Source organism: Aplysia californica, unplaced genomic scaffold (genome assembly GCF_000002075.1).
Source record: "Aplysia californica isolate F4 #8 unplaced genomic scaffold, AplCal3.0 scaffold00099, whole genome shotgun sequence".
Taxonomy (NCBI): domain Eukaryota; kingdom Metazoa; phylum Mollusca; class Gastropoda; order Aplysiida; family Aplysiidae; genus Aplysia; species Aplysia californica.
Window position 1 is genome coordinate 1448299 of NW_004797369.1, and position 24826 is coordinate 1473124.

General features: G+C 40.1%; 1 protein-coding gene across 1 annotated transcript; it reads left to right on the forward strand.

The window, feature by feature from the left end:
* The first annotated feature begins 537 nt into the window (after nt 1-537).
* LOC101856413 (protein phosphatase 1L) lies at nt 538-24337 on the forward strand. Its single transcript, XM_005095274.3, has 6 exons — nt 538-1088; nt 7946-8041; nt 9423-9495; nt 10847-10977; nt 16614-16861; nt 23673-24337. Exons 1-6 carry the CDS (start codon nt 660-662, stop codon nt 23887-23889), a joined length of 1194 nt encoding a protein of 397 aa, XP_005095331.1. The 5' UTR covers nt 538-659; the 3' UTR covers nt 23890-24337.
* The last annotated feature ends 489 nt before the right edge of the window (nt 24338-24826 follow it).

Sequence of the window (24826 nt, forward strand, 5' to 3'; positions counted from 1 at the left end):
AGTCGGTCCTGTTGTATGGATGTGAGACATGGAACGCATCACAGACTTGCATAAAGAGGATTCAGGTTTTCTTGAACAGGTGTCTAAGAAAGTTACTGAGGATCAGATGGACAGACAGGGTCACCAATGTGGAAGTGTTAAGGAAAACAAGACAGACCCCAGTCAGAGAGGAGGTAGGAAGAAGGCGGTGGCGATGGACTGGACATACTCTCAGGAAGTCAGGCAGCTGCATAACAAAAAAAGTTTTGGATTGGAACCCACAGGGTAAGAGATTAAGGGGAAGGCCGCGTGGAACCTGGAGATTACTGGAGGAGAATCACAGAAATCGATGTTCTGAAAAGTGGGAAGACATGGAATAACATCAAGAGGCTAGCCCAGGATAGAGAAAGGTGGAAGGTGTTTGTCCGTGGCCTATACCCTGGTGCAGGGTGAGAAAGGCAATGATGATGATGCTGACGATAAACCACGGCATTCAAAATCAAATTTAATTATATACCCAAACACGCCGCAGCGGAAGAGGATTGTTTTGTTTCATGGTGCCAATGAGCGGGCGTACTCCAAGTTTTTAGACTCACACGTACACAACAATGGTGTCCAGTCTCGCAAACTTTAGAGATCTTCCTGCTTGTCCTTGATGATGTTGTGTGGGGAGTAAAGGAATGGCATATACAGTGTCAAAAGTCCTGGCATCTGTAATATATTTCGTTAGGGACTGGCTATTCTGTCCCGAGGCAATAGCCCTCTTTGTTGCCTCTCTTTTTTTCTTTAACTTCCTACGCCTTCTTCGGAGTTTGATTGTTTGCTTTTGCCGTTGGAAGTACAAAAACGTCCCAATTCCTTCCTCACCTAGATCTAGCAAAGAAAGTAGAAGCGACAGCGTTAATATCACTGGCAATGGAGGTGAAAATGTTGGATGCCTGGAAAAGTCAGTCTTCAGAACTTACTCTCATGAAGCAAAATCATGTGACATGGCGGCATTCTCTATCCAAGGCAGAAGAAAGACGATGGAAGATAGGTTCAATTCCATATCACACAATTATGAGCACAATCACTCTGTGTACGCTGTTTTTGACGGCCACGGGGGAGAGGTAATTACATATTACACATTATAAAGATTGTATCAAGTAATCTTAGCTGGGTGAATGTAGGTTCAAATAAGGGGGGGATGGGGTTAGAACTTAGGCCGTGTTATTCGGACTCGGGTCCGGAAAAAAGGAAGTGTCTTCGTTCTATAGATCTAACGTTCAGGGCTTCCCATTTTCCGCCATTTTTTAGTTTCCCCCACACCTTTTCTGCCGATCCGATGCCTGCCCCACACCTTTTCTGCCGATCCGATGCCTGCCGCCTCATTGATACGCCCCCCCCCCCCCCCCCATGTTTTCCACTTTCTTTGTTGTAAAAAAAGGTAAAAATGAAGATTAGCAGACCACCTGGCACCTGCATATTATGAGCTGTGTAAAAAAAAAAAGACTGATTTGTTCAAATACACTAAGCCTGTGTCATCTCAATTGTTTACCAAGAAAAAGTTGTGTTGCTGTGTAGAGCTGAGCATACTGCAACTTTTGATTCCATAGACCAGCGCACAATTTATTGCGTAGATCTACGTCAAGACGAGCTTATTATTGTAATAATGATCAGTTGCCGGGGGAAAAAAGACTGACGCGTATGCGACGTTCAACGCCCGGACCGATAGTGCCCCCTCCCCGACACGCACACAGTCACACGTGTGCAGGCCGCCCATCCGACCCCGACACACGCTAACGAGCCATCTTTAATTAGTAGACCTGCATGTTTGCCGACAATCGTCTGAAAACCGACAATCGCGACGCGACCCGATGCTATCGCTAGGCCCACCTGTATCAGTCTATGTGCGTAGTCCCGTAGTGCGAGACCTGGCCGACTGCCAGCGCCCCCTTTTTCTCCCGTCGGCTTTGTCGGCACTTTCGTTTTCGTGCCGACGTCGGCGTTTCCGACATAATTGTCGGAACCCAGGTAGAAATGCGAATACGAAAAAGGACGTCAACCTAAATTATCTACTTTCAGTTTCGTGCTCGAGCGGACGTTTTGAATTTCGTTTTGTTGACAAATTCAATTGTTCAGATCGTGTGGATTCATTCCAGTCCGACTCACTTAGATTTATTTAATAGAATCTAGATCTAGATCTAGATTTATATACTCTAGATCATTATAGACCTCAATGGAGGATTCATATTCCAATTCTATTTGGCCCGGGGTGAGAATAGTGCAGGCGAGTCTTTTGGCTATTCTGACCCGGTGCGCGTTCACCGTTATAATTTATAAATAGCCTAGATCTAGGCCAACAAATTTTGCGTTCACCCTAAACCACAGAATTCTACACTGTGATAACAGAACAATTGTAGAATTCTGTGCAGTGAACAAACGTTCCATTACAACTGTAGCCTACTAAAAGTCTAAAAGCGTACAATTTTGTCTGTGGGCAGTGGAGAGAGAGAGAGAAAAAGAGAGAGAGAGGAGTAGCGCGAGAACTTCCGGTCAAAACAAAATGGCAACCCGTGTAGTTCGGCTCAATTAGAAAAGTTAAATAGCTGTAATGTAGCATCTTTGTAAACAACCAAATTAATTTACTTTGGTGTTTTAACATCATTTTAAAACTTTGTTTTGGTCAATTTGATCGTCCACACCGATAGACAGTATTCAGAAAGAGACAGAGAGAGAGGGGAGGAGTAGATCTTGCGAGAACTTCCGGGCAAAACAAAATGGCGACCCGCGTAGTTCGGCTCGATTCGAACAGTGAAATAGCCATAGCATCTTTGAAGACAATCAAATTAGCTTACTTTTGTGCTATAACGTAATTTTTTCTTGGCTTTTATCAATTTGATCATCCACACCGATAGACAGTATTCCAAAATGAGGAAAAGCAGGTCTTGTTTCGCACCGGGTGAGAATAGCCTACGCTGGCAAGTCTCACCCGGGGTGAGAGGTAGATCGTTTTTCTATTCTCACCCCGGATGAGAATAGCCACTTCCATTCTATTTTGTCAAACCCTATCATAGGCTGTGCTGTAATATTAATGTTGGTAAAAGGCATTTCATCAGGTGCGTGAATTATTTATTTATTTAGAATCTAGACCAAGTCTAGACTCAGCTGAGCCCCTCTGTTCGGAATCGGATGCGGATTTCTAGTTCAAGGCCTATTCTTAGATCCTATTCACTTGTTCTACAAGATCTAGATCTAGATTTATTTAGTTTACTAGATCTGTAAGGAGGGGATTCATATTCCAATTCTAGAATCTATTGTGTTAATTGTATCAAACCCGATTATTATAGATCTAGCAATATGTAGATGTAGGCCATTATGCTCCTTGTAAGCCTTGTTTGTTTGTTTTGGAGTGTGGTTTTTTAATTTTAAAAATGTTTTTCATTTTGGACTTTTGCTGGCCTTTTCACATGAGGCTCGTTGCAGGTTCTTTTTTGGGGTAGGCCTAGGGGTAGGGGTAGGGTTAGGTCTCTTCTTTGTTGTGTTTGTTGGGCTGGTCGCTCGTTACTCGGAAGTCCTTCCTTAAGACACCCACAAAAGCTCTTTGGGGGGGGGGGGTTGCGCAAAATTTTCAGACAATTTGGTTGAGGCTCACTTGCAGGTCTATTGATTGCTTCTGATGACCTCTTGACAAAAAAACATTTATTAAAAGCCTATAACTTTTCAGGCCGGCCCCAAATTCATCATAAGATTTAAAAAACTCGGCTCCTGCTCAAAACGCCATTTTGCCCGAAGTGATCCCGGTCTCTACCCAGCCTGAGGCGAGTCACGAGTGAGGCAGGACAGGAAGCCGGAGTCACGAGTCACAGGAAGTCGGAAGTGATGTCATGCTGGACAAAAATCAGAGTCCGAATGAATAACATTTTTTCATATTCGGACTCGAGTCCGAATAGTCACTTCGTAGAACTTAAATTGCCTTGACAAGGGCCTCTAAGACTAGATCTGGATGTAAATCTAGATAGATCTAGATCTAGATCTAGATATGTAGAATCTAGATCTAGATTCTAGATCTAGACTAGATCTATATATATATTCGAAGTGACTAGCCTATTTCTCCGAACGTTCGGGAAAGTATTTGCCCTCTATAGGTTTCCGATCTCGAAATATTTTGGTTATTTGCAAGATTTAGGCATCCTTTCATTCTGCGTGGACTGGGAAGTTCAGAAGCCTTTTTTGCATCGAATTCAGTTTCTAGAGCTAGAGATTTTTAAATGTCTGAATGAATATTCAGACTTCAGTTGTGGTTGGGGCAACGTTCCCGTACTCTTCTATTTGATAAGGCCGTCGTTATTCGGACTCGAGTCCGAATAACATTTTTAATTTTTTCATATTCGGATTCGAGTCCAAATAAAGAAAATTCTTATTCGGACTCGAGTCCGAATATGAAAAAATGTTATTCGGACTCGGGTCCGGAAAAAAGGAAGTGTCTTCGTTCTATAGATCTAACGTTAAGTGCTTCCAAGTTTCCGCCATATTTTAGTTTCCCCCACACCTTATCTGCCGATCAAATGCCCGCCGCCTCATTGATACGCCCCCCACCCCCCATGTTCCCCACTTTCTTTGTTGTAGAAAAAGGTAAAATTGAAGATAAGCAGACCACCTGGCACCTACACATTATCTATGAGCTGTGTAAAAAAAAAAAGACCGATTTGTTCAAATACACAAGCCTGTGTCATCTCGATTGTTTACCAAGAAAAAGTTGTGTTGCTGTGTAGAGTCGAGCATACGGCAACTTTTGATTCCATAGACCAGCGCACAATTCATTACGTAGATCTACATCAAGACTAGCTTATTATTGTAATAATGATCAGTTGCCAGGGGATAAAAGACAGACGCGTATGCGACGCTCAACGCCCAGACCGATAGTGCCCCCCTCCCCGACACGCACACACAGCGACACGTGTGCAGGCCGCCCTTCCGACCCCGACACACACTAACGAGCCATCTTTAATTGCTTCTGGTGACCTCTTGACAATTAAACATTTATTAGAAGCGCTATAACTTTTCAGGCCGGCCTCAAATTCATGGTAAGATAAAAACTCGGCTCCTGCACAAAACGCCATTTTGCCCGAAGTGATCCCGGTCTCTACCCAGCCTGAGGCGAGTCACGAGTGAGGCAGGACAGGAAGCCGGAGTCATGAGTCACAGGAAGTCGGCAGTGATGTCATGCTGGACAAGAGTCAGAGTCCGAATAGCATTTTTTCATCGTCAAAAAGTACTGAGAGAAAACAAGACTGCTTGACCTTGGCAGTCACCTATTTTGCATTGAATCACCCAGCAAAAACTAAAATCCTTCATGTAAAAAAAAAATTCCTCCACGTCCCCCCCCCCCCTCATTCACACCTTATGCACACACCGATACACACATCGACACACACACACACACACACACACACACACACACACATGCACTCTCACACACACACACACACTCGACACACACAAACACACACACTGGCCACTCCATTCGCTCATTATCAACAAATCTCGAGAACGGAAACCGCTTGGAGAAATAGAGTTTTATTTTCGCGAACGTTCGGAGAAATAGAGCTGGCCTACTACACAGTGGAATCCTGTTATAACGAGAGGGAGGGGACCGGAGCAAAATGTCCGTTATAGCAGGATTCTCGCTATAAGGGATCCAGTAATAAGTTCAAGGGAAACTGTAAAGTAGACCTAATCTATGAGTTTGGTGTTCTGTTTATTTCCTTTTGCTATCTCCCCTGATGACGATTTTGTTTCAACATGACCTCTAGGTCTTACTTGATCAAAAATCGAATCAGGTCTCTTTCTCTAGCGCTAGATCTAGCGATGTGGACTGACAGCTCGGTGTTGGCGATCAGAAAGGAAGGGCTCCGGGCTAACTCACCCGCTGTGTTTTCCCCCACCCCACCACACCATGTGGTGCATTCTGTCTGCTTGCGCACGTCACACATTGCTCCGTCCATCACATTGCTGTAACCTCTCCATCCCCGCATCGGAGAAGTGAGAGGCATGGTAGGCCTTGATAATCTAAACTAGGCTTACGCTGGCATATCACACGATGCGTTCTGCTTGTCTGTGCATGCCACACCCTCCCTACTCAGTTGCTCCGGCCTTCATTATTGGCGCACATGGGCTCTTCTTTTCTTTGTTTCGCAAGATCACCAACAAATTCCTCAACTGGTGAGATTTTACGTTTATGTATAATTGGCCTATGCACTGTGCACAGCAGCAGCAATATTCCGCTGTAACCGACTCTCATGTTTGTCTGATAGCGCTATAGCAGTATTTTATTTACAAAGGTAAAGAGGAGAAAAAAACGGGGTTTTAGAATAGTGTCTTTATAACAGACTTCTTGTTTTTTCCGGACTCGTTTTAAGTGGACTCCACTGTATTAGGTTATTAGGGAGGACTTCTGTAACGAGCGACCACTATGAAACAGAGTAGAATAGAGAGTTAGGGTTTGGGGTAAGGTTAGGGCAGGGGTAGAGGTAAGGTTAGAGGTAGGGGTTGAGTTAGGGTTAGATCTTGGTCTCTTCTTTGTGTTTGTTGGGGTGGTCGCTCGTTACGGAAGTCCTTCCCTCTAGATTAGCTGCCTGTTTGCCGACAATCGCGACCCAACCGATGCTATCGCTAGGCCCACCTGTATCAGTCAATGTGCGAGGCCCAGGGTGTCCAGCAAAGTCGTTAAAAAGTCGTAAGTTTGGCGCCCTGGTCGTAAAGGTAGTAAATGATAGTAAATTTGCTTTGAAGGTAGTAAAAATTTGGTCAACGGTCGTAAATTAGCCTGCATACTGAGTGATGAAGCCAGCTCAAGACTTTTCAGTGAACCCTAGCCGCCGTACATGACTCCGTTTTTGCCGGTCGCGATTGCGATATAATATTCGTTCACCTTTTCCCTGTCCCAGAGTATGTTTCACGCGAAAAACTCTTCATAACAGCACTAAAAGAAAAACATTAATAATTAAAATTGAGTCTCAGAGTGATTTTCCTTATGTGGGTAGCTTAGTGGCCCATAAGTGGGGTCGTGACTCTAGATCTAGATCAAGATCTTGACTTATTTTAGATATCTAGATCTAGATCTATATGGAAGATTCATAAATTCCAATTCTATTGTAGTGTTATTGTGTCAAACCCTATAGCAATGTGGGCCATATTATGCTCCTTGTTTATTTTGGAGTGTTTTTTAAAAATCATTTTGGACTTGTGTGTTGGCCTTTTTACATGAGGGCCGTTGCAGGTTCTTTTTTAGGGTAGGCCTAGGAGTAGGGTTAGGCTTCGGGTGTGGGTTAGGGTTAGGGTTAGGTCTCTTCTTTATTGTGTTTATTGGGGTTGTCGCTCGTTACTCAGAAGTCCTTCCTTTTATGACACCCACAAAAGCTGGGGGGGGGGGGGGCAAAATCTTCAGACAATCTGGTTGAGGCTCACATGCAGGTCTAAAATGTAAATGTTCTCTCAGTATCTATTATAATGTTCTCTCAGTGTCGATGATGTTCTCTCGGTATCGTTTATTTATTCATTATGTTCTCTTCTGTCAGAATTTATGACTGTGTGAATTTATCAATGTGTGCGAGGGTGTAGGTAAGTTTGTGGGATTGTCTTTACTCAAGGATGTACTGGAGAGAGAGAGAGACAGTTTGAGAAAGAGAGAGAGAAAGAGGATTACTATTGGAGCTGTGCGTGGATATTATATGTTCTTTGTATTATTGTACCGCGCATTGAGCAAGTCTTTGTGGAAATGCGCTAGCTATATAAATACAATTTACTACTATTATTATTATTATTATTATTATTATATGTTATATATTTATTATTATATGTTATATACATACATTTATATATATGATATAAAATATATATACACATGGATTCTCTCATTATTTTAGAAACTGTTTTTAACATAATGTTATTCCTCATTGAGTGATATAGAGAGTTTTTTATTTAGTTTGCAGCTGAGTACATAGAAGACCAGCTGTTTCGATCTATACAAAAGGAGCTTTGTCAAGGAAGCTTTCCAGCAGATCCTGACCAAGTAAAGCAGGTAAAAATAGTTTTTAGTCTAGTTCTTTTCGCTCTTTGTCCTCCATCCCAAATTTTAAAAGTTTAAACTTAAGAATAGTATCAATTATAAATCTATCTTTGTGCTAAATGCTACATGTTCATGTATGAAAAGCCTTAACTTTTTTTTTCTGCTCAATGGAAAAAAATGTTGTCTTTGATATCATTTTTTAAAAAAATGTTTAGGGTTGTTTTGTTTTACTTCAGGCACGTAAAACCCTTATCTGTGTAGTGTGCACTTTTTGAATCGGCACTGTTTAAAGAATATGAGATCTCTTAATCTTTCTCTGAAAAGCTTATTGTTCTTCCTAGCCAAATGCTTTCTTTTGCTTCATCTGTCAAAATGTTTCCAACTCAGATAATTTACAAATGTGTATATTTATAAATGTAGTCGTTTATTTGATTTTAAAATTACTGAACAATTTGGAAATATTTGCATGCAAAGATTTGTACCCACAATCTTTGTCTCCCATGTGCTATGGAGGGATAAAGTTTGATAAATAGAGATAGCATTACAATAAATTTAGAGAGAAAGAAATATCTTTTTTCACTGCTGCCCTAGTTTTCAATCTCAAAACTAAATTTTTATTATTTGTCTGTTATAATAATCTATGAATTTTTTATCTATTTGCAATACTTTTTAACAGGGTCAGTGCTTTCTGAGGAGGCACTTCGAATTGCCATTGCATTTGTTGGGTTCTGGCATATGATATGAAGATGAGAGAAGAAAAAGGGCTTCTATGTGAATGTGTCTTGCTCTTTCATCTTGTCCTCTGTTGTTGTTTCCATCCTTTTCCGTTTCTTTGCATCTGCCAGACCCATTCATGACAGTTACAGGTCACGGAACAGTACAGAACTGTATTATGAAAAGGTTTCTTTCCATTTCTTAAAAATATGTGTCACAATGTGGTGGAATCAGGCGCTCATCAAATTTTGGTTTTATAGAATATAATATATATATTCTTAAAGCCGGTTCATTTGCCTTTTTTTTGGTGGAAAAAGTACTTAGCTGTCTGAAGTAGAAGTCAATATATTTGTGAGTGAAGGAGCCAAACTTTACTGACTTTCAAAGCATGAGTGTCTCTTTGAAACTGCAAATTTACAAATTTTTTTATTTTTATCATCCTTTTCCGGTAAAATTCACACAAAAATGTCTTTATCAATGGATATATATATTATAAGGTGTGGGGCCAAGAAAAAGAATTGATGAAAATTGCCCATCGGGCGAAAAAAAATGCTGATTTCTTCTATTTACGTTATTCCGACGAGCGCTTGATTTCACCGCATTATTGTAACAGAACAGTGGGTATAATTTTTTCTTTGTGATCTCCTAATGGAGACTTTACCTTTTTTTTTTCCTGAAGGTACTGACGAGTGTGATAAGGCAAGTGGATGCTCAACTTGTGTGTCTGTCCAGAGACAGGATGGACCTGTCAGGTACGGAGTAAACAGCCGTAGATTTCTCTACATCACTGTCACAATGTTTTGGGGTTGGGTTTTTTTCTACAGAATTTCACACCAAAGTTTGTCCAGTTTTCAGTCTGTTTTTTTGTTTGTTTGTTTTTTTTCAAGGAAAATAAGATATTTCATATAGACTTTAAAATAATTAGGATAAGTGATAACGTACACAAACACACATTCATAAAAAATTTATTTTTGGTGGAATTGGATTTGTCTCTAGATGTTCGTTCCATACTTCTTGATTGACTGAAATATCATGTTTGATTTTCCTTTGATACCTGAATGGAGAAGCCCGCAGGCTGCTCCCATCCACAAGTGAAAGTGGAGCTGTTAAATGTTCAAAATGTCGCAAACTCTCCTCTGCCTCAATTGTTCTCATTGGCCCCAGCAGAAGCCACAAGTCATCATAACCTTTAATTCTTCGAATTCTCCTGTTTTGCTTGAGAAATATTCTCTTCTCCTGATGTATTGGTCATGGGTCAGAATTACCGGATGGGCTATTATTATTACCTGAATAGACTGTACAAACAGCCGCTTCCCATTTCCACCCTGTATGTTTTTAAAAATATAATGTGTGGGTGGTTGGCGGGTGCTCTGATGTGGTTTGCTTCTTCTTTCCTATCAAACATCTATCGTCCTTATCTCCCCTTCTTCTTTTTTATGTTTGTTACTCTCTTGTAACACCTCTAATCTTCTGGCGCTCATATGACCTTTTGCAGTTGTGAGCGCTGTAAAACCCTCTACTAAAACTTTTTTAAATGTGTCACAACACTGTGGAATCAGACGATCATCAATTTTGGGGTATGTGGAGTCATTGGTATTATTTTTTAGCTCGTTTATTTGTCTATATCTTTTGATTAGAAAATATGCCTCTATCTTGAATAGAAGTCGAGATATTTGCTATTGAACGATGTGGGGTCGCTTGATTTCAGAGGTAAAGTTAGCAAGAAAATGGCCGCTAAAGTTTGGTGATTCCAATAGCTATATATATATATGTATATATATGTCAGGGTTCCCACTCGACAGGTGAAAATGGGAAAAAGACCCAGAATTTCATTTTCAGATTTACTGGTCAGTAAAACACTGTGAAAATGAATGTACACAAAAATTATATGGGAGAAAACCTGGAAATCAAAGGGCTGCCCACTTCCCATCAGTATGAAGGTTTTTAAACTTTTTTTTCTATTTTTCTCAAATCCGATCATAACACCCCACACGAGCAAGGAAACCAACGAGTGAAAGAACCTAGTTGAATGATGTGAACCCGTCTTTTATTCAGTGCAGTCATTGTTTGTCCTATATTTGAGGTGAGCTGTGTTATTTCCAGGCTCGACTGGAATCCTTCTCTACCAAAAGGAAGATGTGCTCATTATTGCCAACATCGGGGACTCGAGAGCGGTCATGTCTGACGTCAAAGGCAAAGTTGTCCCGCTTTCCACAGACCACAAGCCATCAGATGTAAGTTTCTAATGGCCTAGAATTACTTTTTAAGAGTGCTTCCACTCTTCCATATTTTCCTGCAATTGGCCATTATTCCGCTATGCCCCATGCATTCATTGCGGGTTGGTCGGCTGTACATTTTTACCTGCAGGTTGATCAAAATCTGGCTAACTTTTTCAGTGCTTCCACTCTTCCGTATTTTAACGGAAATCCGTACTTTCTGCCAGTTCCGTAATTGTTCCTCCATCATTATCAAATCCCTCCGTAAAAATCTGCGACAGCGCAGGACTACCGAAATTCCGGAGCAAAAGACCCGTACTCGCCTTCGTATCGTCTTGTATAGTATAAGTTACGGATATTTATGGTAATTTTCTCGGCAATAGTTTGTTATGGTATAGAAACCTGCCAGATTGCGCATTTCCTGCCATCGGCCCTTAATCCGCTATGCCCCATGCATTCATTGCGGGTTGGTCGGCAGTACATTTTTTACCTGCAGATTGATCAAAATCTGGCGAAGTTTTGTGCCACTATCCTCCCTTCTGTCATTCTCTCATTCCGTCTGTCTATCTTTAGATTGTTGCCGCGGTTGGAAAATCTGCACGTTGATCAAGTATATTGACTTGTTATCTTAGAAAATTACTGTCAGAAAGAAACTTTATGGCAAATTTATTGTCTAGGTCTAGAGAAATTATCAGTGCGAAGATTCTACGGCACGGGAACGCGATAAGGGCCGCGATGAAAGAAAACTACTAAAATCAAGAATAATTCGAAGTGGTTTTCCGAGGTTGTCACATTCGACATTCAGACGTGAAATTTGAGGAAAATTATGGTATACGCTGGGTGACTGTACTGTGAAGATACATATCTATTCATTATTCCCAGGTTTGCCTTCTATCAATGGTGCGATGACAAATTAATTGAATTATAGTAGCAATGGAAGGAGGACCTGCTTTCAAACTTTGCCAACAATGGAAAGATATGTTGGTGAAGAAATCAAACAAGACAAAATGTTGGTAAAAAAATAAATGTTATGGGCTGTAGGCAATCTTTTCAAACACTTACAAATGCCATTTTCAACCCTCTAAAAGCGCTAAATTCAACTTTTTCAGGGGCTTCGCCCCCTGAACCCCCACCGGGACGCTGTCCCTTGCCCCTGCTGGGGCCTATGCAGCCCCCAGACCCACAGCAGAATTTTCCTTACTTTTCAGCTTCAGCTAGTGGAAGCACTGTTTTAATTTTAAGTTATTTCTAGAATTCATGGCGTCGGTGGCCTAGTTGTTAGGCTACGGGACTCGTAACCGTGAGGTTGCGGATTCGGGGGTTCGAGCCGCGGGCCCGACGTTGTGTCCTTGGGCAAGACACTTTACACGAATTTTCCCCACTTCACGCGGGTGGGAATGGGAATAGACAGTGAAAGATCTTGTCAGTTTGTTAGTGTTTGAGCGCTTAACCAGCTACTTGCACTGCCTGCTTCCCGGGAAGCTGAGAACGTTTTGGAGTGTTCTATGGTCTGCTGGGATAATAATATAGCGTGAAGTGCATAGAGCTTGCTTTCGAGTGGGAACATGCGCAATACAAATGCTGTTTATTATTCAGACGACCAATGTCGCCGCCCATGAAGCACTCGGTTGTATATCGAGATTATATATTGTCAGCGTTCGACTTGATCCATGTATTCACCAAATTAGGTTAACACTTCTTTTGTCTGAAATAATGTGTTTGTTTTTTTTACTGTAATTACAATTTGTGTTACTATACTTATAATATTTTAAAAAATTTTAAGGAAAAAGAAAACGCAATTTTGGGAGATGATAGATATGTGCTATACAAATGCCATTTTTTATCATTACTATAATTTTAAGATTGAAATTACAGTTTTTTCATTTTAAAAAAAGAGTTTGCTCTAATTTGATAGATACACAGTAAGAGTCAGACACTGATGTGTGTGTGTACTCGTCATGCGTGTGTGAATGGGAGGGAGAATGAGTGACTTAGAGAGAGAAGCATCGTGGTGAAATCAGGTGCTGTCAAAGTAATGAAATTGAAGAAACAGGCATTGCTCTGCCATTCTGGCAATTTTTATCGAATCAATTTTCAAAGACCCTTAAGCTATTGAAGTTACCAAACTTTGGCAGCCATTTTCTTGCTAATTTTACCACTGAAACTTCCTTCAATTGTAAATATCTTGACTTCTATTCAAGATAGATGAGTGTTTTTTACATTGAAAGCAAGGCAAATAAATAAGCTATCAGATGATACCAATAACTCCACATTCCTAAGAATTGACGAGCGCCTAATTCCACTGTGTCGTGACATATATATCCAGAGCATGACACATTGCATAATGCTAGCGGCTAAATGTGTGTGTGCCTGGTGAAAGGTACCAAATGACGCATTTTGAAGAATCACATTTTTTTGCATTGTCACATACAGAGATCATTTCTGAACAATATGCTTTTTGAAATTTTAAGATATCTTCTGTCATTTTTGAGATGTGGGTGATTTTGTAAGGCAGGATGCGGAATCAAAATTTTGAGAAAAACGGCTTTAAAGTTTCCCCTTTGTTTCTGCTTCAAATAAGTAGATCTACGCTTTGAGACGACCTGACAACACATTCGCTACTTGCAAACCAACTTTAAAAAGCAGCTAAGATAAAAGAACTGCTTCAAACTGTTAACATTATGTCTTCAAAACAAATTCACCACCTCCTTGAGCAAGAATTTTCAAGAAATTAGGTCTAGGTTTGCGCAGGGAAGAAATATGCGATAGTTTGCTCTGCTAAAATACGAAATGGTGTGGATGCGCAAAACTTCGCTTTGTTTACAAGTTTTAGATATTCATGCGCACTACCCGCCACTAGAGAGGGGAGAGAATGACTTAAATTTTGGTAAGCAATGTGATTGGGTCAACTTTATGAATGGACAAGAGAAACCATCCACAGTGTGTACTCGGAAAACTAATTGTCTCACACATTTTGGGGGGATTATGCAATATACATCGTGTTATAAAACGTCTTTAAAATGTATTTTCAAGTAAAAGAAATTCAAGACCTTGTAAATATCGATATATTATTGGCTTAAGAATCCATTTTAATGGGACTTAGTTTTTGTCCAAAATTCTATTTTTGACCTTTGAAGCCTAATATCTCGGTTCGAACAAATGCGTCTTTTTGTACCTTTCACCAGGCACACTCACAAGTGGTTGTGGCAGTAATATAGACTTCAACTGGGAAAAATTTCCAGAGAAGTTATAGACAAGTAGCTGCTGTGAACTGTGTTTTTTTGTCTATTCCTAAAAAGGTACATATTTTGATCTCATGGTAGTGAAGGTGTTCTTTCCAATCTGCAATCTTTGTGTACTGTTACTTATAGCAGTTGAACTCTTTTATCTCCGCGGGGGTAAACCCATGACATACACATCACTAAACTGTAATATTTGTGTACTGTTACTTATAGCAGTTGAACTCTTTTATCTCCGCAGGGGTAAACCCATGACATACACATCACTAAACTGTAATATTTGTGTACTGTTACTTATAACAGTTGAACTCTTTTATCTCCGCGGGGGTAAACCCATGACATACACATCACTAAACTGTAATATTTGTGTACTGTTACTTATAGCAGTTGAACTCTTTTATCTCCGCAGGGGTAAACCCATGACATACACATCACTAAACTGTAATATTTGTGTACTGTTACTTATAACAGTTGAACTCTTTTATCTCCGCGGGGGTAAACCCATGACATACACATCACTAAACTGGTCATTAAACCCCAAAACTGATCCTATTTTGATAGTCCTTCATCTAAGGAATGAACTCTCAGTAAAAGAGATCTGTGTTCAGCAATGGCAGAAAAGTTATTTGACATACTTTACTTTACTTTACTTTACTTTACTTTACTTTACTTTACTTTACTTTACTTTACTTTTCCGATCCAGCGGCCATTTGGGTTCTAGCCCTTCGGTCTGTCGATATGGCAAAGAATTGACAGGTTTTAATCAGCTGTGCTTTGTCGCTGTATAGAGTGTTTCCGATGTCTGGGGAGGCAGGTAGGTAGGTGCTACGCAGGTCACAAAGTGCAGGGCAGTTAAAGAGGTGGTGTGGTACTGTTTCATCCTGGCAGTCGCACAACGGGCAGTCGGGTGGGGTATCCTTGCGGATCCTATTAAGGTAGGAATTTAGTGGTATGTGTTGTGTTCGCAGGCGAAATATTGTGACTTGTTCTCTTCTACTCATTTGACATCAAAGTCATCTTAAAGGATTATGCCCCAGCAGCTCACTGGCACAGCAGTTCCAACCGTAAGCCGCTGGGAGCGGCTCGCCGGAGATAAAGATTTTATTTTTTTAAATGTAGATTGTATAGTTGTACTTTGGTACCAACTTTCTTGTATTACTGCCTCATGTCATAAGACACAAATACTTTATTTTTCACCACTGGAAAAAATTGACTATGTGCTTTCACAAAGAGTTACATACCATCATATCAACACATCTCTCTCTCTCTCTCTCTCTCTCTCTCTCTCTCTCTCTCTCTCTCTCTCTCTCTCTCTCTCCCCCCCTCTCTCTCCCCCCCCTCTCTCTCTCTTTCTCTCTTTCTTTCTCTCTCTCTCTCTTTCTTACTCTCTCTTTCTCTCTTCATCCCTCCCTGCTAACTCGACATTTTGTTTTTTTCTTTTTTTTCATTCTTTTCCAAAGGACCATGCTGACCATAATTTAGTTTCAACATTATTTTTTTTACATAAGATCTGCAGTTGACTGAACAACATTATACTCACCTATTCTGTTAGAGTAAAAACATTGATTGCATGTTGTTAAAATACTGTCCGCTTTCTTTAGTAGTGTTTGCTCAAATCTGAAAATCTTTTGGTGAGGAAAATATTGATGTGAGAATAGCCTACTATTTACAGTAGTGTTAGTAGCGATAAAGTAATGCCCTTTTTCGTAAAAATCTCTGACTTCTTTAGACTGGAATGTTTGGTGTAGAAGATAAGCGCTTTACCGTCACATTCAGAAGACCTGGGTTTGGAGGGAAGAGGGTTTTGTTGAGCATCTCAGTCCTTCTACTGGGACAATGTAGCCGTCTGAGCCTAGGGAGGCTCTGACATGGTCAAAGACTGCTTCCTTAATAAGATAAGATAAGATACATATTTATTATCCAGATCTTGGCATATTGGTTTGATGTTTCACCACGTACACACACACGCACACACACACGCACTCACACACACACACACACTCACAGGCACACACACACAGGCACACACACGCAGGCTTACTGTCACATGCAAAATACAAATGAACAGCAATATAAACGGTAATAATCTTAAGCTAGATACATGCTCAATGTTATTCGGATGCATGCTCTACGGTCATATATGAGTACTTATAACAAGATGGTTAAGACGGAAGAATTTTGATGATGTCAGTTGTGTCAATGTAAAAACACCTACGTTTTTTTTTAAATTCAAAATGTTTTTAGTGTTTAGTTTAAAAAATACATTTGAATAAATTTCTCAATGTGTTTTAAAGCATGGTGTATCCCCCAAAAAGTCCGTGATTTCCGTATTTGAGTATTTGGGCATGTTAAGAAATTGTTTTTCCTGAATTTATCCTTATCTTGAGTGAATTCTCATCTTTTTATTTCCTCCAGCCGAAAGAGCAACAAAGAATCGTGGATGCTGGTGGCTTTGTCACATTTAACGGCGTGTGGCGTGTGGCTGGAGTGCTTGCCACATCACGGGCATTTGGAGACTACCCCTTGAAGCAACGGAAATTCATTACTGTGGAACCGGAATTTCGAGTATTCAATGCGCAAGAATGCAAGCCTCATTTCATCATAATGGCTTCAGATGGACTGTGGGATGTTTTCAGTAATGAAGAGGCTGCTCAGTTTATAAGGTAAACACAGTATATGCAGTAAACACACACAGTCTTTAAGGTAAACACAAACAGTATATAAAGTAAACACCCTCTACAAGACAAACAGTATAGAAAGTATACACCCTCTACAAGGTATATACAAACAGTATATAAAGTATACACCCTCTACAAGGTATATACAAACAGTATATAAAGTATACACCCTCTACAAGGTATATACAAACAGTATATAAAGTAAACACCCTCTACAAGGTATATACAAACAGTATATAAAGTAAACACCCTCTACAAGGTATATACAAACAGTATATAAAGTAAACACCCTCCACAAGGTAAACACAAACAGTATATAAAGTATACACCCTCCACAAGGTATATACAAACAGTATATAAAGTATACACCCTCTACAAGACAAACAGTATATAAAGTATACACCCTCTACAAGACAAACAGTAAAGTATACACCCTCTACATGGTATATACAAACAGTATATAAAGTAAACACCCTCTACATGGTATATACAAACAGTATATAAAGTAAACACTCTCTACAAGGTATGTACAAACAGCATATAAAGTAAACACTCTATAAGGTTAACACAAATGTTCATAAAGTAAACGCAAATAATGTATAAGTAAGCACAAACAGTAGGTAAGGTAAACACAAACTGTTTATAAGGTAAATTAAAAGCATAAATTTCATAAGGTAAACACAAATAGCTTATAGGGTAAGCACAAACAGTATATACAAAACACAAACAAGTCATAAGGTAAACACAAATAGCTTATAGGGTAAGCACAAACAGTATATACAAAACACAAACAAGTTATAAGGTAAACACAAATAGCTTATAGGGTAAGCACAAACAGTATATACAAAACACAAACAAGTTATAAGGTAAACACAAACCATCTACAGTCGAACCTGTGTAAGACGGCCACCCATTGTCAAGGAGAAAAGTGGCCGTATAAGACATGTGGCTGTCTTAGACAGGACTGATCAAGATGAAGAAAACAAACCCTTCCTTTCTCAGATCCCAACCGAAGATAGCCGTTTTGTTATTGTTGTTATTGTTATTTTTTTCAGTTTTTTTTTTCTTCTTTTTTTTTTTCTTTTGTTGCTGCTTTTGTGTAAGGGTGACAATAAAACGAAATGTGTCAGACAAGGAGGACAGAGTGCTATTGTAAAACAAACACATGGGTCGCCACCACTCAGAGAACGAGCGACGCTTCTGTCACAAGTTCATGTTGACGTCCATTGTTACTTTGTTACAGACTGGGTAAACAGTGACCACTTATCTCGCTTACGATTTGTGTATGAGTTCTGGACAGGGCTTATGGGTTATTAGGGATCACACGCTTACCTCACCAGCAGCTGAAAATGTGTTACCTATTGGTCAACAGTGGGAGGGACCTACGCAACATGATCGGTTGGAGGGACTACCTCACAACAACGACAGGTGATTAGATTATAACGGCTCGTCCACAACGCCAGGGGCCAATGCACAATTTATGACAAAACGTAATGGAGTCGCTAAGGTGGCCGTCTAAGACAGGTGTTATTGCTTAGTGTGATAGGGGTTGTGTGTTAAAATATGGTGGCCGCGTTGAACAGGTGCCCGTTTTACACAGTTGAGTCATATAGAAAAAACGCAAGGGGGGAAATGGAAAGTGGCCGTTTGTACTGATGGCCGTCTTATAGAGGTGGCCGTCAGGGCAGGTTCGACTGTATAAGGTAAACACCAACAGTTTATAAGGTAAACATAAATAGTCTATTAGGTAAACGCAAACAGTTTATAAGGTAAACAGTGAAAGTCCCTTGTGGATATCTTATATCCATTTTAATTGCCACAATTTTGCCTTGATAAGAGAATTGCTGTATATCCAGCCACAGTATTTTAAAATTCTCATTTCCAGTTGAAGTTTTGTTGTGTTATTGGATTTTAGTCCAAAAAAATTGTTTTATTTTAAGTTTGTTTCATATTTTAACATGAAATGTACCTGTACAAATGGCCACTTTCCCTTCCCTCGTTGCGTTTTTTCTTCATAATTTAAGTGTGTGAAAAGGGCACCTTTCCAACGCGACCGCGGCCACCATATTTTAACTCATGACCCCTATCACACACACCAAACAATAACACCTGTCTTAGACGACCACCTTAGTGACTCCATTACGTTTTGTCATAAATTGTGCATTGGCCACTGGCATTGTGGGCGAGCCGTCATAATCTAATCACCTGTAGTTGTTGATTGGTAGTCCCTCCAACCGATCATGTTGCGTAGGCCCCTCCCACTGTTGACCAATAGGTACCAATTTTCAGTTGCTGGTGAGGTAAGCGTGTAATCCCTCATAACCATGGCATTCTTTACTAACAGGCCTTCCCAACGTACGACTGGGGTCTCGGACTGGGGGCCTACGGTGTTTTCTGTAAGGGAGGCAACTGAAACATTAGACCCCCTTTCCCTCCCCCTGATTCCCGAGTGTCGCGTCGCCGCTTAGTCAGCCAATGACACTACTGACCTCGATAGCAGACCGACGTATCTGCCAAAAAAAAATGTAATTAGTTTTTGCATCTTCGTTTAAATGGACGCCTATACCCATTCTGCTTCTTGTATCTGCACTACAAATAGAATATTTCACTGAGGCAAACAGACGTAACTGAAGGGCCATGCCCATATTATTTCCAATGGCAGCGCGACATAACTCAAAATCATAAAAAGTGCAGATACGTCGTCTGCCTTGGCACGGCAGAGTCTTGCATAGTGTGTAATCTAGTCCTCAGTGCAAGTGCAAGTGCAAGCGTGAGCTGTGTACTGTGTAAAATCAGTCCTTTCTCGCTGTCTTGCAAGTCTTTCGCAAGCCCGGCAAAATCAAATGTTCAATTGATGCAAAGTGTCGTGTTGTGCATTAAGCGGTATATTTATTCACCAATATTTTCATTGTACTGGATATAATAGCTCTACATGGTGTTCTTTGTTCATGATAGAAATGTGAAGTGTGGATTCAATAGATGTTATCGTTCCAGTACAGTCAAGAAGTGTCTCTCTCGTACCAGACTCTTCATTCTGCCTTTCTTGTTGAATCCAACCTTGCATTTCATGATCACCAACAACAGTGTGTAAACTCATAAAAATATTCTTAGATTCTCTGGTAAACATTTGGTTTTCGAAGCATGTGTGGTTGATGTCATTTGGGTTTCCATTATGGGCAGGAAATGTTGGGTTTTTGGTTGCAGAACAAATTATAGATCTAATTCAGAGAAAGCGAGTTCAAGTGAAAAGAAAGTGTCTGTGTTTAGATTCCCAAAGGATGGGATTGAAAGAAATGCATGGATTTCTGTGATATCCAATGCGAAGTTATCAGTTTCTAAAGAGACTGTTGTGTGTGAACTGCACTGGCCAGATGGTTATGAAAGTGAACTTGTTAAACTTTGTAGACGGTTACTTCAGTCCTCCCATCAATATGTCATAGGGCTCAGGAGGGTCCTACTTTATTACCTTTCAGCAAATTGTGGAAAAATCAAAATTCACAGATCAAGACTACTTCTATCTCTTGATGCAGACCTTTCAAACCTTGAAGAACCTGATCATTCCTGCTCCGATTGCAATTTTAACATTGAAACAGACGAAAGGGCTTCAGAAACTGGACAATCTAATTGAGTTGGAGCAGTCACTTGGTACAGAGACAAAATCTGTGCTGATTTATATTGCTGGTTATGCTACTCGCAAAGACGAAGAGCTGGACGAAATTTTTCAACTCGGACAGACAACCTTCTACTACCAAAAGTACGGCCACTACACAAGCTCATTGGATAGAGACGGCTTGAATAACCGTTCTGATAGAGCATGTCAGTGGACCTTCTTTGCTTTTCTTTTGTTCAATATTGTTAAAGACTCTTTTTGCAGAACATCTTTCTACAAGTTAACCATGTCTGACAGTTTTGAGATCGAAATGCAAGAGAAACACAGGCGGATTCTGGCACACATCTTTCTTTTTTTTTTTACTATTGTTACGCTTCCACTCCTCGCTCTTCAAAAGAACCTGCTTTGAAAATTGTGAAATCTTCATAATTGAATAGACATACACTGCAATCCATGGAAGAAGGAAAATTACTGGAAGAAATTTTGTGCAAAATGTTAAGTTTAATAATTGATGTGATCAATGTCTTTAAAAAAAACAACCCCACAGCAGAAAGCAACGCAACAGTCTGATTGGAACGTTTAATCATACATTCTTCATTGTTCGATATTTCCCACCCTTATTTCACCTGGATACACGGATTATACTACAGAAAAACATAAAACTGGCTTGGCAAGTAGGCCCCTACTCATTTATAAGGCATGTACAGTAAATAGATCTAGTCATGTCTTGTTTAGATTGGTTTATATGGGCGTTCATTTCGATGTTTTTTCCCAAATTGCATAACAGATCTAACAGTAATAGGGCTAAGTAGTAAATTAATAATTATTAAGCTCTTTATTTTTATTTCACTTAGGACTAAATATTGTAATTACCTTTGGAAACAATGCTCAGAGACTGAATATGGAGTCGACTGGATAAATAGACGTTAATACTTAAATGATATAGTAGGCCCCCTGTCCAAGACCCCCAGCCGCACGCTGAGAAGGCCTGTAGTAAAGTACGCTATGCTCATAACCCATAAGCCCCACCCAGAACTACCCAAATCGTAAGTGAGATGAGTGGTCACTGTTTACCCAGTCTGTAACAAAGTAATAATGGACGTCAACATGAACTTGTGACAGATGCGTTGCTCGTTCTCAGAGTGGTACCCATGTGTTTGTTTTAACATGGCAGTCGGTCTTCCTCGTCTGATACATTTTGTTTTTATTGTCACCCTTGCGCAAAATCAGCAACAAAATAAAAATAGCAAACAAAATACAAACCAATAACTACAAAACAACAACTGTGCGGCTACTTTCGATTGGGACCTCAGATGGGAATGGTTTGTTTTCTTCATCTTGTTAAGTCTAGCCTAAGACGGCCACCTGTCTTATACGGCCACTTTTCTCCTTGACATTGATTGGCCATCTTACACAGGTTTGACTGTATGTCTTTTGAAGAGATTTTGTTTGTAAGTTTTTGTTCTACCTGCTAAACATCTGTTGTCCTTGTTTCTCCTTTGGGTACAGCGACATCTGTGGTTAAACAATTATGCCCTTTGCCCTCAAACTCAGAAAATATGAGTTCAATTCCGGTACTCAGAGGGTTGTTGTTTTTTTTCCCAAGTATCTCTGTCTTTGTGCTGGGGTTTTGTTGCCCTCTCAGCCCGGGGAGGTCCTGACAAGCAGGCTCGAAGCAGTCTCCCTTAAAAATGATCTGAGTTGTATTGATCGAGGCATAAAATTAGACCTGCCAACCACTCTCTGACCAAAAACAGGAATTTTCCTCATAAACCTCCCTACAAAATAGGAGTTTGAGGAGAAAAAATCTCTGGAGTCTAAAGTACCATAAGATAATGTAATAAACTTAACAGTTTTCCATAAAACGTGTATAGCAAATACAGGCTAATAAAAATAGTATATTTTCACATTATTTAGCAAATATTGCAAACAATATATTGCAATAAAAAGATGTGTAATTTTCATGTCATTTACGATAGGTCGCGTATGTTCTGTGAAAAAGGAATTGAAGATAAAACTCAGATTTTATGCAATTCTTATGTGGGATCCTCATCGGGTTGTTGTTTTTTGGTTTTTTTAATCAGAGCTCCGATTTTATCGGCATACTTTGCAGGTCTGGTAAAATAATCTCATTTAATACGAAGCCAAAACTACTTGGACAATCACCTTTCAAACCTTCACAGACGACCGCTTTTCGCGCTCCCCCGTGGACAGAATTGACTGTAATTACAGTCGTCTTTGGGTTCTCTTACAGGTTCAATTGCCACAATTGTTTTAACACTCTTTTCTATAGGTGAGACAAATACTGGAGATTGTAAATACTGTCGAAATTGTCAAGAAGACAAATGGCCGTTTGAACAGGAGACCGTCACTTTTTTTTGTGTGTAAATGTTTTACGGCACTCGCAACTGCGTAAGGTCATACGAGGGCTGGTGGACCTCTAACACGGTGTCATTGAAATGTAAATAAAATGGTACGGGGTGAAACTGGAAGTCGCTGTTTGTATAGGTGATTGTATTATACAGGTGGCCGTTAGAGCATGTTTGATTGTTTATGGAAAAACAATGGTTTCTTATGAATGTTTGACTTTTACAGGTGATTGTATTACACAGGTGGCCATTACAGCGTGTTTGATTGTTTATGGAAAAACAATGGTTTCTTATGAATGTTTGACTTTTGCAGGTGATTGTATTATACAGGTGGCCATTAGAGCATGTTTGATTGTTTGTGAAAAACAATGGTTTCTTATGTTGTTAGCGATCCAGTAGCATCTGATCGTTAACTCTTCTGCATGATGCCATTCTGTAATAGCTGCATGTCTGTTCTAATTGTTGTCTTGAGGAGTAGAGGCAATTAGATGTGTGGGGTAGCTTGGGAAGAAAACATTCCCTTAAATCAGTTAGTTTTCTACAGAAGAACAGATGATGTTCCACTGTCTCTGAGGGGTAGTCACATAGTTGGCAGGCAGCAGACTGCTTTACTCCAATCCAGTTGAGATGTTGGTTGAGGGGTACATGTTGTGTTCTAAGTTGGAAGATTATGGATTGATCTCCCCTCTTCAACTCATTGATTGGATCTTTGACCAGTGGTTTATTCATGTGGCCAAACATCATCCTTCCTGTCGTACTTGTGGCCCAATCCTTCATCCAGTCTTAATGGTTTCTTATGAATGTTTGACTTTTGCAGTGAAAGACTGGATGAGCCCCACTTTGGTGCAAAAAGCCTGGCCCTGCAGGCATACTACCGTGGCTCCCTGGATAACATCACAGTCATGGTGATCAACGTGAAGCGGAAACGAGTACTGCAGAAGAAATTTGACGAGCACAAGGAGATTGTGACTGCTGCCCAGAGAACCGCTGGGGAGGAAAAGGAGGGGGCGGAGGAAAACTCACAGGAGTTGTAGCGTGAGGAGGGGTGTCATTGTTATGTGGAAATGTGGAAGTATGCTGTTTTTTATTGTTTTGTTTTTTTGTTTTTTTAGAATTTGTTGTTTGGTAGGGGATTTTTTTATTTTTTTTTATTTTTTTTTTTTTTTTGGGGGGGGGGTTGTTTGTTTTCTTTTGTGCCAGGGTGTTCTTCCTTCAGCCTACTGCATGTTTGGTTTGTATATCTGCACAGTGCTCTGGCTGAAGGCAAGTTGTAGAGTGGAACAAGGATATTATGGCATTTTTGGTTATGACTCTAAGGTGTGTGAGGCATCGTGGTGAAATCAGGCACTCATTAATATAATTAGGTAGCGTAAACACGGCCTCGCGGCTTTCCCAGTGCGTGGTCTCGCTGAAATCGGGGTAATTCAAATCGCTGTTTCTTTGCTTTTTCACTATAAAACACCAAATGCTGTACACCTAGGAACTTTTTCTCGTTACAATGGTGTAAGTTGTTTGTATATCCGAGTATTTGGAGCTGCCATTTTCTTAAAAACTGACTGAGAGGTAAAAGAATGTACCAAAATTCTCAGGAGATATAGGCCTTTTATATGGAACAGATAAATTTGGCATACAGCCACTTTGAAAATTTAGTTTCTGGTACCTAATATAATGAAATCAAGGATATCTGCATTTTTCCGCCAGTTTAGCAATTTATTTATTTTTTTGCTCAACGCCTTTTATGTCTATTTAAAATCTCCTAAACACATTCATTAAAGGCACAGGAATGTAAATTTGCAGTTTCCGTGGACTCTTAAGCTATAGAAGTTACCAATCAAAAACTGACGAGTGCCCGATTCCACCAAGCTGTGACACACATGTCGATTTGCCTCTGGTGTATGAATAGAAGAAAGGAGTAGAAGATGGATGCCAAGTGATCTCATAAATTGCATCCGACATAGTGACGTTTTGTGG

What these genes read in the sequence shown, in the direction of transcription:
- LOC101856413 (XM_005095274.3), top strand. Translation starts at nt 660, where the DNA reads ATGGCATATACAGTGTCAAAAGTCCTGGCATCTGTAATATATTTCGTT. An exon ending in AGACAGGATGGACCTGTCAG is followed by an intron (nt 9,496 to 10,846) that starts GTACGGAGTAAA and finishes TGTTATTTCCAG; the next exon opens with GCTCGACTGGAATCCTTCTC. An exon ending in CAGACCACAAGCCATCAGAT is followed by an intron (nt 10,978 to 16,613) that starts GTAAGTTTCTAA and finishes TATTTCCTCCAG; the next exon opens with CCGAAAGAGCAACAAAGAAT.